The sequence below is a fragment of the Clytia hemisphaerica genome, unplaced genomic scaffold (genome assembly GCF_902728285.1).
Source record: "Clytia hemisphaerica strain Z4C2 unplaced genomic scaffold, Clytia hemisphaerica genome assembly, whole genome shotgun sequence".
Taxonomy (NCBI): domain Eukaryota; kingdom Metazoa; phylum Cnidaria; class Hydrozoa; order Leptothecata; family Clytiidae; genus Clytia; species Clytia hemisphaerica.
Genome location: NW_027104471.1, coordinates 1,449,422 through 1,468,210, shown reverse-complemented (window position 1 = coordinate 1,468,210; position 18,789 = coordinate 1,449,422). Strand labels below are relative to the sequence as shown.

The 18,789-nt window shown below is 34.6% G+C and overlaps 2 protein-coding genes across 6 annotated transcripts; both read right to left on the bottom strand.

The window, feature by feature from the left end:
* Nucleotides 1–6,201: 6,201 nt before the first annotated feature.
* LOC136821174 (uncharacterized) lies at nt 6,202–10,803 on the bottom strand. The gene is made up of 7 exons (XM_067077406.1): nt 10,519–10,803; nt 10,101–10,209; nt 9,558–9,748; nt 8,294–8,450; nt 8,040–8,114; nt 7,525–7,695; nt 6,202–7,047 (listed from the first exon to the last, which is right to left on the bottom strand). Exons 1-7 carry the CDS (start codon nt 10,684–10,686, stop codon nt 6,905–6,907), a joined length of 1,014 nt encoding a protein of 337 aa, XP_066933507.1. The 5' UTR covers nt 10,687–10,803; the 3' UTR covers nt 6,202–6,904.
* Nucleotides 10,804–11,328: 525 nt separating this feature from the next.
* LOC136821190 (uncharacterized) lies at nt 11,329–17,847 on the bottom strand. Of its 5 annotated transcripts, none has more exons than XM_067077420.1 (8): nt 17,789–17,847; nt 14,650–14,753; nt 14,331–14,414; nt 14,071–14,127; nt 13,657–13,749; nt 13,429–13,491; nt 13,199–13,270; nt 11,329–12,925 (listed from the first exon to the last, which is right to left on the bottom strand). In XM_067077420.1, exons 1-8 carry the CDS (start codon nt 17,838–17,840, stop codon nt 11,882–11,884), a joined length of 1,569 nt encoding a protein of 522 aa, XP_066933521.1. In that variant the 5' UTR covers nt 17,841–17,847; the 3' UTR covers nt 11,329–11,881. The 5 variants fall into 5 exon arrangements, with proteins under 5 accessions (XP_066933521.1, XP_066933525.1, XP_066933526.1 ...); XM_067077424.1 differs by lacking the exon at nt 17,789–17,847 and adding an exon at nt 14,958–16,025; XM_067077425.1 differs by lacking the exon at nt 17,789–17,847 and adding an exon at nt 15,014–16,025.
* Nucleotides 17,848–18,789: the final 942 nt, after the last annotated feature.

Below are 18,789 nucleotides of genomic sequence, written 5' to 3'. Positions count from 1 at the left end.
ATCGTAGACGCGGTCTTTTTGGTGATTCAGGGGTACCTGTAGGGTGTAATCTTTCGCATCTATCGACCAATCTTTTGTGAGAGAATCGCTTAGCTAACTCACCAGCCTGCTGTGTTCTTCGTTCTTTGTAGCAGCATTCATTTGTGGCGTCGCAAGTTTTATTTCCGTCAGCGGACTTGATTTAGCGGCCGAAGACCTGATTTTACATTTCTTCACGATTTAGCGGCTGAAGACCTGCGCTAACGGCCAAAGACCTTAAAATTTTTTATTCACAGATTTTCTTACCGGCCGAAGACCTAATTTAGCGGTCGAAGACCTGTACTTTTTTCAAACAAGTATGTTATTAGCAGTCGAAGACCTTTTTAGAAATTTTTCGATTCCCGCGGAAATTCTTCCGAACCAAATTGTTTTTCAAACTAAAAAGGTTTGTTGAAGCTACTGCATTGCGACTTTTTCAATCGAATGTTTTGAAAGACATATGCAGAAAAAAAAAACACTCACACCATCCTTTCTCTCGCTTTTTTTTATTCATACAGTGAAGATGTTGTCTGCAAAGGTAAGGAGTTTTAAATAGTCTTTCTGGAATACTTTCATAAAATTTTTTAGAGAGCTTCTCAAAATCCACACATTTTTAATAGTTAGTTAATGTTTTCTTCTATTATGATGTTGGGAAAGATCTTCCGGCTTTCACCATAGATATCATATCGGAATAATTTCAGCTGTATGATCAATGATTCGGAAACATCTGCAAGAAGTGACGCTTTGGTACAGTGGCCACGTTTACCACATCCACCATAGGGTTGGTCTAAAAAGCAGGGTAGCCAATGGGGTAGCCAATTGGGCTAGGTTATGGGGTACCTCTTTTTGCCTAAACTTTTGAAATCTGAAACCTGTTTAATGTGGAAATAACTATTACAACATCTTGTTAATGATTCCATGTAATAAAATTTAAGATTCCTTTCGAACTTCAGCCACAATAGCCTTTTTTCCAAATGTACTGAACTTTGTTACTTCTCAAGAGACCTGGCGCCATTTTGTCTTCCTTCTTGGCTTCGATTGAAAATTTACAGACCCGAATAAAAAATATATACAAAGCAGTTTTTAATATTTTAGATTTAGATTTTATTTATGTTTTTAATTGTTATTTCCGTGGAGCTGTAATTCGATGATAATAGCTTTGGAATCGCCTTTAGGCCATATGATCTCTAATCTTGTCATATCTTAACAATCCTTTGTTATTGAATCTATTGTTTAATTTAAATCATGTTTAGATGTTTCAAACAATTAATTCCTTTCAAAATTTTTAAATATGGCAGCTTATAATAGGTACAAGAGGTCTTTTGAAATAGCTCTATTATAATGAAGCTCTATTTCTTACTCCTCGTGCATTAACACGTGGTAATTTATATCTTTGTTTATCTTTGGAATCATACATGATCAATCTAAGTATCAATCAGATTCATGCTCCCTGGTCAGTAAAATGTGGTTCTATGCATTCATTTTCGGTATTTCTATTCTGGTCTGTAAAATATTTAGGTACCCCACAACCTAGCCCAATTGGCTACCCTGCTTTTTAGACCAACCCTCCACCATATCGCATGTCACAAAAATAATCTTCTTGTGGAAGTCCGTATGGGTTGAAATGGATGTCCAGTAACTCTTGCACGGATTGCTGTTTGTTGGTATCATTCGGAATTAATTATAAAATGTTCTCCTTCTCGTCTCTCTCAACTCTTTTGTTACACCCTGTATCCAAAAATGCCAGGCCTGCTTTCACATACAATAGATTCCTTGATGGTGAAATCAAACATGCTAGGTAACGGGAAGAAAGAGGTAATTAAGGCACTTCGGAACGTCACACTGAGTTCCAAATGTGTAGTTCCCAAGATTTAAGCTCCTAATGTGCACATATGTTTTGATGATTGTTTGTGTTTTCATCTTGTTGTCCAAATCTTTTATTGTTCTTGTGATGTGATTTTCATTGACACTTTGCTCCAGGTAATCACGAAACCCCTTTATCGACACAAGTCCTTGAAGAATTGCGTTTAAAAAACAAACATTGACTCCCTCGTTCATCAATTTTACTGGCACGTTTGGAATTGATGAGTGGCAGGGGACTCTACTCTCTTATCCAGTTGTCGATTGTTCTTGAACAGGCTGCTGATGATTGAAACCGATTTCTTTTGAACGCTTCTTTTTTATATCAGTGAGTTGGTGTAACTTGAAGTTATTGATTTTTCTTTTCCTGCTTGGCGTAACCATTGTGGAGGTCTCGCCTTATGTGAACTCCTAGGAAAAGTTTGCCATTATTTCAAGTATTGGTATGGTTTGGGGGAAAATAGACAATCTACAGGTAAAAATGTCTGGAGTGGCATTCTTAGGGTTCAGTTACCAAATTTCATGATGGTGATGTTATTACCAATTTTTTAAGAGAAATAACCTAAAAACTATTTTTTTTGCTGCGAAAAGGGTCATCGTCTGTTATTGTATTAGCAAAACATTGGGTATTTGGAACAAGTATGCATTTCTTGATTCAAAAACGTTCCATACCAAAACTCATAGATTTTAGTTTATCTTGACTCAAATTGACTCAATTTCTTTGTTGACTTGTAAATTGTCAAAACATTTAAAAGTTTAGGTTCGGTGAAATATACGTACAGGGTGGACAATAAAAAGAATCAAAGAAAAATTCTTCTAACTCACAGAGCAATTGGTGCTATAGATTTAATATATGTAGAGATTCTCTTTTCCTTTTCGCGTCATTTCATGATTGCCCAGTGTAATGCATGGCATATAAAAATTGGCATGACGTAAAAAATCCATTGTTCAAGATATTTTTGAAAACCATTCTTGAGAATAGAAAGATTTAAACTTGCAAGGGCGTCAAACAGAACAACGAACAATGGTTTGGTTCTTAAGGGTACATTTAAACCTTTAGACTATCCAAACAGATTCTTTTTTGAGTCTTTTTTCTTTTGCTAAAACGATTTATATGATTGGATAGCAGAAGAACTTAGCAAAAGGATGATATAGTTATTTTTTCAAAATGACGCCGAAAATAATAGATGTGACGCTTTCTACAAAAAGTACAATAAAACTTTGTGGAGTTAACATGCCAAATTGAATAAACTTCGTAGAATGAAATTCATGTTTTCTTGAAGCGCCCTCCTTCTGAGGAGCAAAACGGTACTTCATTTTGTTGAATTAGTGCCCCGTTCAATAATTATGCCTATTTCAATTTTTAGAAGATAAAAGGCTGTTTCAGCTGTGAATATTTTATCAATTTTAGCGACAATGTAAAATTTTTTCCATTTAACACTATATATCATTGGAAAGAGCGTCAAATTTTACATTTAAATCAAATCAAAAAAAATCTTAATTAAATTTTTTTCAGCAAAATTCTTCCAAAAGACCTAGTGTATCCTTAAATGACAAAAATACTTCAGGAATACATTGTCACTGAACATTAAACAAGCAACATGCTGAATGGACCTACCTAATGATTAACATCAGATGAAAATAAGAAAAAAGTGACAATAATTGTACAAAAATTCAGAATGGAAAAATAAAGCTTGTGTGTTGAATAATGTAAAATGGTAAAAAGGAATTTCCCCAAATACGAAAATCACTTAAACCATTCAGGCTCAAAAACCTTTTAAGCTGTTTTTGGCCCAAATTTGCCCAAAATAATTTTCCTTAAAAATCTGGCTCCGTCACATTTTGAGCATTGCCATTTTGCATCATTGTGCAAAAAATCAGAAAAAAATAATGAGTCAACATTGAGAAAAGCTATATTTTCTTATTTGGTCAAAGGGAATTTCCCCAAAATACGAAAATCTTTTAAGTCGAATAAGAATTTCCCGGGAAAAACCACTTCAGTCATTCTTTAGAGAATCTTGCACCCCATCTTTGTACAAAAAATCAGAAAAAAGTAATAACAGGATTTTGCACAAAGTCCAAAAAACCCTATTTTAGGCAGTTTTTGGCCCAAATTTGCCCAAATATATTTTTTTTCGAAAATCTGGCTTCGTCACATTTTAGGCATTGCCATTTTGCATCATTGTGCAAAAAATCAGAAAAAACTAATGAGCCAATCCTGAGAAAAGCTATATTTTCTTATTTGGTTAAAGGGAATTTCCCCCAAAATACGAAAATCCGTTTTTTAAGGCGAATAAGAATTTTCCGGGAAAAAACACTTCAGCCATTCTTTAGAGAATCTTGCCCTCCATCTTTGTACAAAAAATCAGAAAAAAGTAATGACAGGATTTTGCACAAAGTCCAAAAAACCCTATTTTTAGGTAGTTTTTGGCCCAAATTTGCCCAAATAAATTTTTTCTCAAAAATCGGGCTCCGTCACGTTCTGGGCATTGCCATTTTGCATCATTGTGCAAAAAATCAGAAAAAACTAATGAGCCAATCCTGAGAAAAGCTGGTAACAGACGGACGAACGAACGAACGGACGAACGGACATGGGTTAATTTATAGAACCTCCACCGGGGCACCCGGAGGTAGGTCCAAAAATGCAATTTGAAGACAAAGACAAACTGGTATTTTCAAACTTTCTATGAACAGTGTTTTGTGACATTATTTTTGTCCACCCTGTAGTTCTAAGAAATTAAAGACAAACTGAAATCAGAAACATTTAATTACAGTAGTAAATGTATATTTTCAAAATAACAAAAAAGTGTTATGTATAAAAATGTGCTTAATTAAGTGTACATGTTAAATGAAAACAAACACAAGGAAAGAAGTCTATCTAGGAAAATATTGACCGAGGGCACTTGTGCCGGAGACCAGGTGAAGACCAGTCTAGAAGGTTAATAATCCATGTACGGCCATGTAAATATAAAATGATTAAAAGCAATTAACAAATATATCTTATTGTTTACATTGTTAAAAACTGTATTGTCAATTTCATAATCGGTCTTTTTGATAAAATATTGACCACCTACATGGCATTAATCATCAAATCAATTTTCTGTGAAGTGATTGACAATTGTATTACAGGGTTGTGATTAAAGATCAAGAAAAAAGGTTATGAAAGCAGACTACAAAGAATTGGAATCCCAAGTCTAAAATATAGGCGTGCGGTAAGTGATATGGTTGAGATCTTTAAACATTTAAATCACTATGAAAAATCGTGTGTTCCTAAGAAATTTAACCAACGAATAAGACCAATGAGAACACATAATTCTGAGCTGGTAAGAATTTTCGGGAACGATGGTGTCCGTGGACCACAGAGCAACTCCCTTTACTATCGGGGCATTGAACAGTGGAATAGCCTACCTGAAAAAGTAGTTAAATCATCTACAATACAAGAGTTTAAAGAAAACCTCGGTCTAGCTTGGAAAGAGAAAATGTTTGAGTATGATTGAAACTGTCACTATTGTTGCATATCTGTTTGAAGTTAACCTTTGTAATAAACCAAACCAATGTATGAGCGATTTATAGAGGCCCATGTGCTTGCACGGTGGCCTGGAAATCTGTAAAACATTATTATTATTATTATAAAAAATCAACGAGAGGGTTGGACACGACGTTAGCCTTGACAATTGACCTCAAGTCCGAAGTCATTTACCCTATACTAGCCCACCGCACGATTTTTCATCACTTAGGGTGACTTGCATACACCAAATTTGTCTACTTGCGCAACAATACTGCAACAGCCTCAAAATTAAAAGTGACGTCAATGTTCCCACTGGAGGGTCTGTGAGAAAAAAATCTAAAAAGTTAAAGACTAAATTGCGCATGAATCTACTACAGGCTGAAAGTTATTGTTACAATTATCTAGGCTAAATTCGCATCCAACCCTCTCGCTGTTTTTATCTTGACAGGATATATTTGTAGAGAAAATTAAACTTAGGAGAATGACAATATTCCAGAAGATTGCATTAAAGTACTCGCAGGAAGAAAAAAAAAAGTTGAAAACACATGCCTTTGCTCATATAACTATAGCGTGTCAATTATCATTTTGGTTATCGTCTATGACAAAAGATCTGGAAATAGACAATGTAAAGGCGCGAAAAAAGCCTGTTCACGATAAGATATAAAGACCCTCCAAACAGCATTCATAGATATTTGACATGATTTAACCGATCAACTTTTCCCCAAGGTAGTTTGATTGCTCAGCAAAGACCCTCCCTACCAAGATATCCCCTATAATTTTCTAAAAGATACGGTCCAAGTAAAAAGAAATCTTCATTTAAAATATTCGCAATCACTAATATCTTTCCAACGATACCAAATTTCTTACGATTGAAAAATCGCTTCAAAAGTTATAAGCACAAGAAAAAGAGTGCGTACTTATCGTGAACCAACTTATAATGGTACTTTTCTAAATACTAAGAGAACCAATTTCGCAGAGATCTACTAGTAAGACCTAATTTTTGCGCTTGACAACTCCTTTTTTGTCAAAATTCTTTTATCGTTCGTGGTATGTTAAAAATTGTTTGAGAAAAAAAAGACAGAAAAATACGCAAAAATTAGCTCCCATTGAAATTAGTTCTCTTGCCATAGTACTCAATGTCATCAACTGGAATATTTTCAGCTTTTTCCCAAGTTTCATTCTTATAGCCGACCCATCTGACCAAATACTCCATCCCAGCAGAGGTTTCCCGATGTTTATTGATTGTCTTCACCATATAATCTCCATTGGAGGCTTTTTCCAAAAGTTCTTTCTTTGTCACTTTCCACCCTCCATTGTTCGGAACTTGTTCATCTGGTAGCAAGTTCAAAAAGTAGTCATCGAAGGGTTCTTGTTGCTGATACTCATTTTCTTTATTTTTCTTTGCCTCCGGTTTATTCCGGGTTTTGTATTTTCTTTTTCTTTTGTTCAAGTTTGAGTCAGGAGCTAAGTTAAAGTTAGATTCCGAGGTCTCATCCAACACCTCGAATGTTATCGATGTTAATTCCGAGGTCTGTACTTGGTGGTTGTTTGATGTTCTTTCATTTGACGAAGCATTTGACGAAACAATTGACGACACAATTGACGATACATTTTCTGTAGCATCACTTGATGGTCGTTTGATGATACATTAGCAGGTCGGCCTAGAAAACAAATAAAAATATACATTGGGTAAGGCTAATTCGATAGTTTTTTCTAATGAATTCAAGGACTTTATTTATTTAAAAAGAAACTAGTAGCAGATGCATTGGTAATGCTGGAATTCTTTATGAGTAATATTATTCTGTGCTTTGCAATTCAAAATGAGCTTTCTAAGTTCTTTAGTCATACCATTACTATGGGCATGCATTTATCTCAGTTTTTAAGTATGCGGTAAAATCGAATTGAGGTTCAATTTGCTATTTATATGCCTTCAGTAACCTTCAATAATAGAACTTGAAAATAAATTTATATAAAATGAAAACGGGTTTATGAAAAGAAAAGCATACAAAAACTTTAAAATAAATTTATTTTCATAACCTACCAGCAGTAAATGTTTTAACTTCCCTGATAATTTTTATGCATGTTGTTTAATAACTGAAGATATGCAACTTGAAAACAACCACACAGAATACACTTACATTTCATGAAAGTTATGTCATCCATGTGCTGCTTCAATAAATCCAGTTCCCAGATGGCACAGGCAGAGGGTTTTTTGAAGTAAAATCCATTGGGAAGACCACGCACCTCGAACAGCCCCTCCGAAATCTGCTTATACGGTACGGTGGATCTTGTGGCAATTTTCATGCAACCTGAAAAGGAATTCAACTGGTTAAGTGTGTGAAATTAAGAGTCAAAACCGACGAAAAGTTTTACTTAGATTGTGAAATTTCCAGAAAATCTGTTTTTAGATTCCAAAGTCCATTTTTCGATAAAGGTGTAAAACAATAGAAGTCTTGAAAATTGAAATATTCTTTTTCGTTAAATTTATTTCTTCTTCAATGAAATTTAGGTTGCAATATTCAAATCTTTGAGATGCAGAATTGATTGGCCTAACGGAAAATGTACAACATTCAATGCCATCTATATAAACTAATTTTGGTGCAAATTTAAAAGCATACATTACTGTATGCAATTAAATATAGTATTGACTTACGGAATCTATTGTTAAGAAGGTTTGCAACTTCCTTTCGCTCACTTAGAAGAGGTCGATTTTCTTTTGTTGATACTCCTGAAAATACAAGAGTTTGATAATAAACCTGGATTGACTGTTATATTTTTCAATAAATATAATAAATAATTAGAAACGTCAAAAACGCAAGAACTTTCCCGTGAAGGAAGAGAAAGGTATCAGTTAAACAAGGGTGAATTTTTTGTCTATACACGAAGACCGGAATAAAAGGCACTAACCATTCATAAAACAAGAAAATTCCCATTCCAAATCGTCATGATTGTCCCAAAAATCGTATGCCTTTTCACTGCCATATGCAGTGATGTTTTTGCCTCTGCGCTCTTTATCTGCCTCAAGCACAAGGAGATCAACTCCGTACGATTCCATTTCTTTGCACTGAAATGAAACAAAGAATTTCAGCAGGGAAACGGGTACACTACGGGACACTAGTATGGTTTCTACCAAATTTCCTTAGCAACTTCTCCCTTTCCCTTAAAACTGTAGGTTTAGATTGATGCCCCCTTGAACAAAATTTCCACAGAATACTCTACATCTTGTTCACCCCTCTGCAGCTTTTTCACTCCTAACTTGCTATTAGTGAGTTTTGAAACTATTGGAAATAGATCAACCAGTTATTAACAATTGAAAACTATCAGCTGAATTCTCCCTTCAAGGTTTTGAAGTATCAAAGGGCTCATGAAAACTAACCCCTTATTTTAAATTCTTTTAAAATTTAAAGGCATTTTTGCCTTCCCTAATTCTAAGGGGCAGAAACTGTGTGCCATGGACTTTGGTATGACTTGATGGGTGGCACGATTCGAATCTCACTTCAGTCCTCAGTTTAGTAGTTTGCTATTAAACTGAGGTCAATGCACATATATACGTGTTGGCACAATTGGCACCATTAAGACCCGGTTTATATTGGTAGTGTTTTCCACTAGCCTGTATGTAGAATTATAGATCGATCCAGACTTGGATTTGAGTAGAGCTGATTTAGGACTCCCGGTTAATTATTTTTGAAAAAAGTCTAGACTTTACAGGGAAAGTCCTTGCTTGGCTCTAACTAGCCATATCTCAGCCTAAATTTACTAGATTGAAGGGCTTCGATCCATTCCCCCGGCAATTACTCCCCGTTCATTGAATTTGAAATTATCAATTCCTATAGTGTGCAACGGTGTCTGTACCCGTCCCTTTTAAAATTTACTCCTCCTTTATTGAATACCCCTCCTTTTTCCAAAAAAACCTCTACCCCCATATGAAATCAAAATTAAAGCAATTTTAAAGACAGCTTCCAAAGTTTTACGAAATTCTAACGCTTTTTATTAAGGCTAAAATGAAGCAATCAAGTCAATTTTATCATTGCTTTCCATAGAATTGAGTATTATTGGATGACATTTGTTACATTTCATCAGACTATGTACAGTTTGTCATTTGACTTTGAAGTCTTATTGTGATAAGATTGATCTAAAATCATACAAAAAATTATTTAGGTCAGTTACATACCAACGCGATAATCTTCCTCCTCGTCATTGAAATTTTAACCTTTTGAGCCTCGGCTGAAAGTTCATCAAACTTAGGAGGTATGATATCAACTGCACGGGAATTATAATTTTCCTTTTCATCGCTCGACAGTAGATTCCACTCGATGGTAGCTCTAGTGAGAGCTTCGTTAGGGTTATACATTTCTTCATTTTCTAAAATAGAGGAGAAAAGAGTATTATTACCAAAAGTTCTCATTCTCAATGGAACAATGTATTAACTATTAAAATGTCAATTGGAGGGAGAGATAGAGGGAGGGATAGATAGAGGGAGGGATAGATAGAGGGAGGGAAAGAGGGAGAGTGAGATAGAGGGGGAGTGAGATAGAGGGAGGGTGTCCCTCATCGAAAGATTTTATCATATGAATAAGCTCTAATTAATCCAGCTTCTTATTCTGGGATTCAGTTACCAAAATAAATATAAAGTTAATGTTAAATAAAACCAAAGCTCGTGCAGCTCGTGTAGGATTTGCAAATACATAAAAAAGACAATTTAGTAATGTTATACTTTTGGCATCCTGCATGTATTCTGATTTGAATATATCAACACCTCTAGCCTTCCTCGTCCTGATCTTAACTTTCTCAGTTGGTTTCTTCTTTTTACTGTCGATCCAATGCTAGAAAACAGTAATACAAAATTTGATTAACAGATACAATTACAAAATCAGGCAAATAGACATAGGAAGGTCATCTTCTCATGTGTAAATGAAATGTGTAGAGACAGATTAAAGGACTCTGACTGTGATGAATTTTCAAAATTTGGTATCCCCAAATGCTAATTTGTGCGTTATATTTTGAAAGCATATCATGTTATATATTTTCTGTACGGTCAATCAATTCTGCATCAAGATAATTAAAAGTCTAATGAACTTAAACTTGACATGATGAAAGAATTTTGTTTTGATAGAATCAAGCTTCCTACATACCTTCACTTGACTTTCAGATAACGAAGTCTTGATGACTGCCTCTGATAACAGACTTCTCGCCTCCAAGTTGTCCGTTCGGTAATTCGTCATTCCTTGATCATAATATGATTGTAAAATCTCAAGTTGTTCTGGTGTTTTTTTATAATTTTTTTTTTGTTTTTCAGACATTTTCTCAACAATGAACTAAAAATAGAATAATGAAGGATATCTATCACCCCTTTGCAATTCTGTACTGTGAAAAAAGTGAATCGATCCCATTGTAAAGTATAAATTGGAGATCCAAAATGCTTAAACTAAGTTTTGTGAACTTTAGTAATCGAAGTCCTTAATAAGAGATTTCGGTTGCAAAAAGTTCCACTTTTCATCAATTGAAATGTAGCTAGCCTTTTCATAAATTATTTTGAGTACAACGACTGCCTCGCTTTGAAACGATTACCAAGGTGATTAAATCCCTTGATTATTTAGTGTTTCTTTGATACATAGAGTAAACTTTTTTTGAGCACCTCTGGAAATAAATTACAATAGGAATCAATATCTCGAAAATGAGGCAAGCGTTCCTCGTGACATAATTTATGAGAAGGCTTATTATAACCTGGTATTTACTTTATAATTCACTTTGGTATATAGATTAAATTCCTTTAATTTTTTTAGAATTTGAGTATTGAAATACCTTTTTTATATTTATAAGAACAACTTAATAAGAACACAAGGCTGAAAATTAGCCAAAACTGAAGAACAATTTAAGAACAAGCTCAGCCTCAGAACTTTCTGAACATGTTTTAGAATAAACTAATTCTGGTTCTGAATGAATCAAGAAATGCATATCTCTTTCAAAATACCCAATATTTTGCCAATTACAATCGAAGTTATTGTTTATTTATTGCAGCAAAAAAGTACTTCTCACATCTCAGTTTATTTCTCTTCAAAAATTGAAGTTCGGAATTGGGACTGATCAGGGTTACAAAGTTGAAGACAAGAAATTCCAGATCTTAAAAACAGCTAAAGAATATTTAAGCCTGAAAACTTTGAAAAATTAAGAACAAGTGAGCCTCAGCCAAAATTTACTGGTTCTTATTAAAAGAAAACGCGTAAGTTCTTAAATTTCAAAATTTTTTGCTGGTCACTTAAACTAGTTTGTGCTAAAATAAGTTCCTTTAATATACTTTATAAACTCCTTGATTTCAGTGGAATAAGGTTGAAAAATTGCTTAACGAAAAAAAAATCAAAAATTGCGTCAAACTCACACTTAAAGTTCCCAAAAAATATAAATAGTTTAGTGATTTTAGCCTGAAAAATGAAATACTTGGTGTTATGTAGAAATGATCCTAAATGTGTAAGTATGATTCTTACAAAAAACAAGTTACTAAATCTTATAGTACAGCATTTGTTTCGTTTTTGAAGCTAAAAATTTGTGCGGTGGTCTCAAGTCTGCAGTATACATACAGCTATCAGCATAGCAATCTACCCTTGATCTGAAGAATGTGTTCATGGTGAAGGCAAATTTCATTTCTAACATCTTCATCAGCAACATACCAAATGCATAAACATCCGAATAAAAGCTCACAGGTGAACCATGATATAATTCTGGGGCCAAGTGATTCGCATCTTCGAACTTGCAGAGCACATTTTGAATGTTTTTTTTACAAGAATATACCCTACAAGCAAAAGTGAATCCAATGATTTTAGAAAATCCTTCCCTGACAATCACATTTTCAGGGACAAGATGGTTGTGTATAACACCTTTTTCGAATAAAAAGTTCAGTCCATTTGCAACACCTTCAATAATGGATTTGAATTCTGCAAGCGAACTGACTGAAATAGATTTTTGAGTCATTTCAAACAAAGTCATACCAATCTCAAAACTCATAACATGAGAGAACGACCCATTTGAATTTACCAAACCAAGTGTTGAAACTATATTTGAGTGAGTTCCAACAAATTTCAAGAGACGATGTTCATGACTCAAAACAGCTAAGCTTTGGAGACCAAAACTATCTGGTTTCAGAGTTTTCAATATTACAGATTCTTTGGTTGAAAAGGATAATTTTTTGATGGAAGAAAAAGTACCACAGGGTAATATTTTTACTGCTAAATCCTGAAAAGTCGAAGGGTCAAGAATATCTGAACTTTGCTGCTGTAAGATGGCATCACCAGAATGAAAGGAGTTGGAGAAAAGGGAGGCGTCTACCATTAACGAAGAGCGTGTTTCTCCTAACTGCTCGAGCATTCTCAAATGCGTGTAATTAGCATTTCGCAGAGTCAAAGAAGCATTTTTTTCTTTGAGTAAGTCGATTGTATAAGCTTGGCTTGCATTTACTCTTTTGAGCCTGTCAATTTGTTTTTGTTTGCCGTCTTTTGAAGGATCCTCTTTGATTGTCCATCTGAATCTTTTTCGTGCTCCAGTGGTCTTAAAAATGCAAAATTAATTAATGCTTTTGTATGTGCATGAGATATTGAACTCAAATTGCCTGCCTCTTGTCAACATAAAATATGCCTCTAAAGCATGAAACATGAGATTAATTATTTTTTGCTTTTTTATGTCAGTTCTCATTGAGTGCTAGATGTTTAGTTCACCAAGCTCATGGTCAGCCATATCTTCCTCAACGCGATGATAGAAATATTGCCTATTTCTAAACAATAAATAACTTTGACAAGAAAAGAATAATAGGTGGGTAATAACCTCGATGTCTTCAATTTCTTCATCTGGAGTTATCTCACTTTCACTTTCTTGGTCCATTTGGTGATCAGTCATCTTAGATAAAAAAGGCTCAAAATTCAATAAATAAGACAAAGAATGCCTTTGAATGCATGGAAAAGAAACAGATTGTTTGTTAATAAAAACTTTTTTTGCTAAACATTATCAAATGAAATTTTTTAAAAGAGAATAAAACCAATAAGCTTAGATATAACCTGGATGTTTTCATCTGCATTTATCCAATTTTCCTTTCCTCCACTCATTTGATGTTCAGCTCTCTTTAAAAAAAGGGCTCAAAGTTAAAGTTTTTTCATAAATGATTAAAATAAGTATGAAAAATGCCTTGAAAGCATATAAGCAAATATCTTAGATTTGTCTAAATTTAGTTTTGGCAAAGTGTATTTGTAATAGTTTTGTTTAAAGGAGAATAGAACTATTTCAACCTTTGTTGTAACCTCAATATCTTTATATTCTTCATCAACTTTGTCTGCACTTATCTTATTTTCATTTCCCTCGTCTATTTTGTGTGTGATTGTCTTAAAAATAGGAAAGAAACCAAATGATCAAATTGTGTAAATGTATCAAAACATTGCCTCAAGGCATTTTGAGTGTCATTTGTATTCAATCTATATGTAAGCAAAGTTTATTAAGAAAAGATCATCCCTTGCTTTATATTCAATCAAATTCTTTTGTTCAACATCTGATATCAATAACCTTGAAATTATTAACCAACCTAATATTTAGCACTTGAGCCTGATTGTTATTATTAAGTGCTCCATAGACACCTTCATCAATGTGTTTTACACAAGTTATTTTAGTAACAAGGTAACAAAAAAGTGAAAAGAATATCCATTTACCTTCTGATTTGAATCTTTTATGAAATCAAGCTTAGGTATTTCAAGACTCAAAGTAACCTATAATGAAGGAATTCAAAAGTCTGTACTTTTTTCCTTCTATCAAAATGACCAAATAGTTTTAGTACTAGAGACAAAGAAAATTTGAAGCAAACTGATAAATATTATGTAAGATAATATTCTAAGAATTTCATGAATTCTGCAAATTTCAAGAAATAGGAATAACAAATTTGTTATTTGTAATAAATTAATAAGTAATAAACCTTAAACGTTTTTGATAGATCTTCTTCAATTGCTTTCAAAGTAGCCTCCATGTCATAGATTTTGACATACCCTTCGAACTTATTCTAATTAATATAACAAAAAAATCATGATTGAAAATGATCATACTTATTAAATTAAGGTAACATTAAAGGAGGATTTATTTGAAGAATACCAGAAAAGTATACAAAATATTGCAAACCATTGATGTTCAATCAAATTTCCATCTACAAGCATCTTAGCTCCAGTATCATTATTATCATCAAATCATAATAAACACAAATTTTGCATGGCTAGATTTGCTTGTCTTTCAAAACTCACCTGTTGTTTTGTTTTGATTCTTTTAAGTTTCTTCCTACGTGTGGCAGCATCTTTTGCTTCTATTTTAGGAATGATTGCTGCACAAATTTGTTCAGACCACAGCGCTGAGAAAAAAAAATTCTTTGTAAACTTGAAGCAAAGATAATTATGTGGTGATGTATTGAAGTAATTTCATTACAAAAGGAAAATTGTCTTTTTATAGAATTGTAACAAGTACCCTTTTTGTTACTGTTAATTCAAATATTCCAATTATTCCAAACTTTCAAACAATAAATTGAGACGTAAATATTTTCGGGGTTCGCTTATACTTTTAATTAATCTTTTCCTAGACTCTTTTCTTATTTCTTTTCACAGTCGTACATACAATAAAATATTTCTTCTTTAGTTTCTTTCTAATTTGTTTTCCTTCCCATTCCAATGTTGACTCGTCTTGTGATATATCTCTCCTGTTGCTCCTCCAATTCAGATCTGCCTTCTTCTTGATTTGCTTCGTTATTTATACTTTTCTGAGATTTGATTATTCGTCGATTTTCGAATCGTCTTGGTCACGTTTTTTGCAAGGGAAAGTACTTTTTCTTTCTGAAGGTAAATTCCTGAAGAGATCACGTTTCTTGCAGGGAAAGTACTTTTCTTTGTGAAGGTAAATTCCTGAAGGAATTATTGATCAAAGTCCGAAACGTTTTGGCTACGTTTTTGCTGGGAAAGTACTTTTCGTTGTGGAGGTAAAATCCTGAAGGAATTATTGATCCGAAACGTTTTGGTTGCGTTTTCTCTAGGTTTTTCTTAATAGAAAGATGTCTATATTACAGAATCCTAAAAATGAGCATAACAGCTCATCAAGTTTCCCAAGACCATAAAAGTATGTCATCCAATTGACTCTAGGAGGGGTAAAGCCCCCAGCATTTTTCATTTTTTATTTGCAGCACTGTAAAAATACAGGGCCAACTATGTAGTTACTGATCCAATTTCATTAAACCCTAAAAGCAAAGTTTAAGCCTGAAAATTCAAATCTGAAGAGTGATAAATGCACAATGAAAGCGCTGTGAAAAATAAAATTTTCAAATAAGCTCTGCCTTCTGATAACGACCGCACCTCTGTCAAAATTTTCAAGTGTAAAGATCAAAATAAATAAATTGAGATTATATGACACGAAAGATGGCAATATTTTGTAAAGTTCCTTTTACCCGATAATGAGGTAAGTGACTTAATTTGAAGTATAATCAATTTTCTTCTATTTTTTCAAAATTGTGAATGGCCCGTAGGTTATGAAAAGGGCTATCACCTAGCAGACTGTAGTTCCATCTTTCCTGCTTTCTTTGCAAAAAACTGCAAGTCTAATATATCTCATCCAGCTCATTCGCGATCTTCATGGGATCATCCCCCCCAGAAAGATGGGGGGAATCAGATTTTGGTGCCAGGGGGGAGTGAAATTTTCAAGTTTGATGGGGGGGAGAAAGGCGAATAGGGGGTATATTCAGTCCCCTACCTAGTGGGGGGAGTAATAGGATAAATACAGACCTTCCTGGTGTGTTTGGGCATTCAGACTTATGAGCCTGTCTTTTTAGGGAAAGTCTTTTTTTTGCTATAGTAGCTTGCGAATTGAGGCGAGTCTGGATCATCACTTCGAAACCCTTTTATACAATACGGTTAGGGGGATTTCCCAATTGGGGGGAGCACAAATTTTAAAGACAGGTGGGGGGGAGGCCAGATGGGGGATTTTAGCTCTTATTAGGGGGGGCCAAAAAGCTGGAGGACGCCATGATCTTGGGTGTTGAAAATTTACATGTCGCGATCATCGGATTTTCATTTTTTTGACATTGCGTCAAAAAAGTGATATATCTTGAACTACCTAAAAGAGGAAACTTGATGCAGTTTTTTTGTGTATTTTCTCTGATAAAATTTAAGTATTGTGAAAAAAACAATGAGCATTTTTGTGAGTGATGATCTGTTGAATCTTCCCATTTGATTTTGTTCCTATATTTTCCGTGCCAAAAGTCCCAACGAACAACCTCCCTATCACACTAGGAAATCTAGCTTTCAGATAAAACAACATCAGTCATCTACAGGATACATTTCAACAACAAGGATGAGAGTTACCTGAATCAAGTTCGCAAGACAATATTAATTAAAACTTGAAAGTTGGAAACAAAATAAAACGTGCAGCAGCCAAAATCAACCAACCAAAATTTGTCATTCAATTCCCGAGACAGCGCTTCGATCTTTAAGGCCTTGTTTATACGCTAAAGTAAAAACAATTACGCACATGTAAATGGGTCATTGTTTGAGGTCCGGCAAAATTTCCGGGAGATAGCCTATCCGGCAGTGCGCGGATCTAGGTGGGTTCCGCCTCCCCCGTAGATCTTTTTCTTGGTAAGTTGATCTTCAAATTAGTTTTCAAGGTTGGCTTGGCTCAAATTTTTCCATCTATGGCTCAAATTTTTCCATCTATGGCTCAAATTTTAGGCAATTTCTCAAAGTTTTTGAAAATGTTAATTTCATTAAAAAGCGCCGGGTTATTTTTTCATGAATCCCTTTAGAAGTTTTGCGGTGCATTTTTTTGCTTGAGAGTCAAGTAAACGATATAGCGCTTTTGCAGCATTAATCTTTGATACGCATTTTGGCGGGACGCTAGTGTGGCTAACTGCCTATTTGCCCTAGAAATGCCAGAAAGGCTGTCAGGTGTAAAACAATTGACTTTTCTTGGCTCTGCACTACTTTGAATTATGGAATTTTTTCCTATAAATATATGCCCAGAAGGATTCTGTATGTACCAGACGCCTGCGCTCGATAGGATCGATCATCGAAACGGCTCGATGACGGATCGATATGTGATCGATAGATTTTCTCTAACAAGGTACTGTCTCCTTGATACTCAGTGTGTACTCAATTTGAAAAACATTAGCATTCATTGTAAAGCAGCACATCTGCTAACTAACCCACCCTTCACACATTACATGGCACCACACCCCTTCATCCCTGTTTGTGCCCCCATCCATTCCAGCAGCCATAGAGAAAGCAAGTGATTAGAACCCAAAAAATCGACCGAAAAGAAAAACATAGAACATAGAATTCAGTGCTTTGTTACCAATGACAGTCTCAATACTAAAATGAAATCCAAACTGAAAAGAAACTCACAAACCTTCAAAGAATCCTTTCTCCATGCTTGGCAAAACGAAATTTGAGTCCGCCATCTTGTTCGGTTTGAAAGATTCAAGCATGTCAAGTAATCCACGATTGATGAACTCAATACTGGTCCATCAAAATCAGATCCGATAAGCTTCGGTTACGCTGCGAAATAGCGAAAGAGAAAAAGAAAGTAGACCGTTCGTGATCGGCTTACTTTCAAAAACGTAAACCGTTAACCATCGAATACTAATCACATAGACGGGTGGTTCACCAGGTGTGATTTTAGTGTCTTTTATGGAAGAACTCCTAAGTAAAAGTTAATCTGAAAATATTTTTGTTGCGTTTTTCCCTTTGACTCCCAAGTCAGTTTCTCCGAAAGTCAGTTCTTTTCGGCTGGTTTGTTTTTATTTTTCTCCCGTCACTTACCCAGTCCCCCAAAAGTCAACGCAGTTATATTTCCACACTAGAGAAATATGAAATATCGCAAATATTTCGATGGTCTCGACCAATCAAAATGCTTATATTTTTTTGGGTCGGCAATAAGATGGAAATGTTAAGTTTACAGTTAAGTTTTACAATTTCATGTAACAAGCACTTTATAACTATTTTGCCTTTTTCTTCTTTTGAGGGTATTTTTTATTACTCAACATTGGTCGTCTTGCCTTTTTCGCTGATGCAACTTTTGCATTGACAGCTTCAGAAAGATTTGTTTTCTTTTCAAAGTATTTTTTTCGATGAGGCAATGGTTTGGTTTTATTGCTACTTTGCCTTTGATGGCTTCCAATTTTCGACACTCGTCTAGACACAGCGGTCGGTTGAACTTTGATTTTCCCCTTACGTTTACCGACAATAACTGTTCCGAAACTTTGAAAGGCCGAATTACGCGGCGTACTGTATAACCCGGACCCGGACCGGACCCTGGACCCCGAGAAAACCCGGACCCCGGACTTTTACGAAAACCTGGACCTCTCGTAATTTTTCGAGAAAACCTGGACCCCATTCAAATTTACGAGA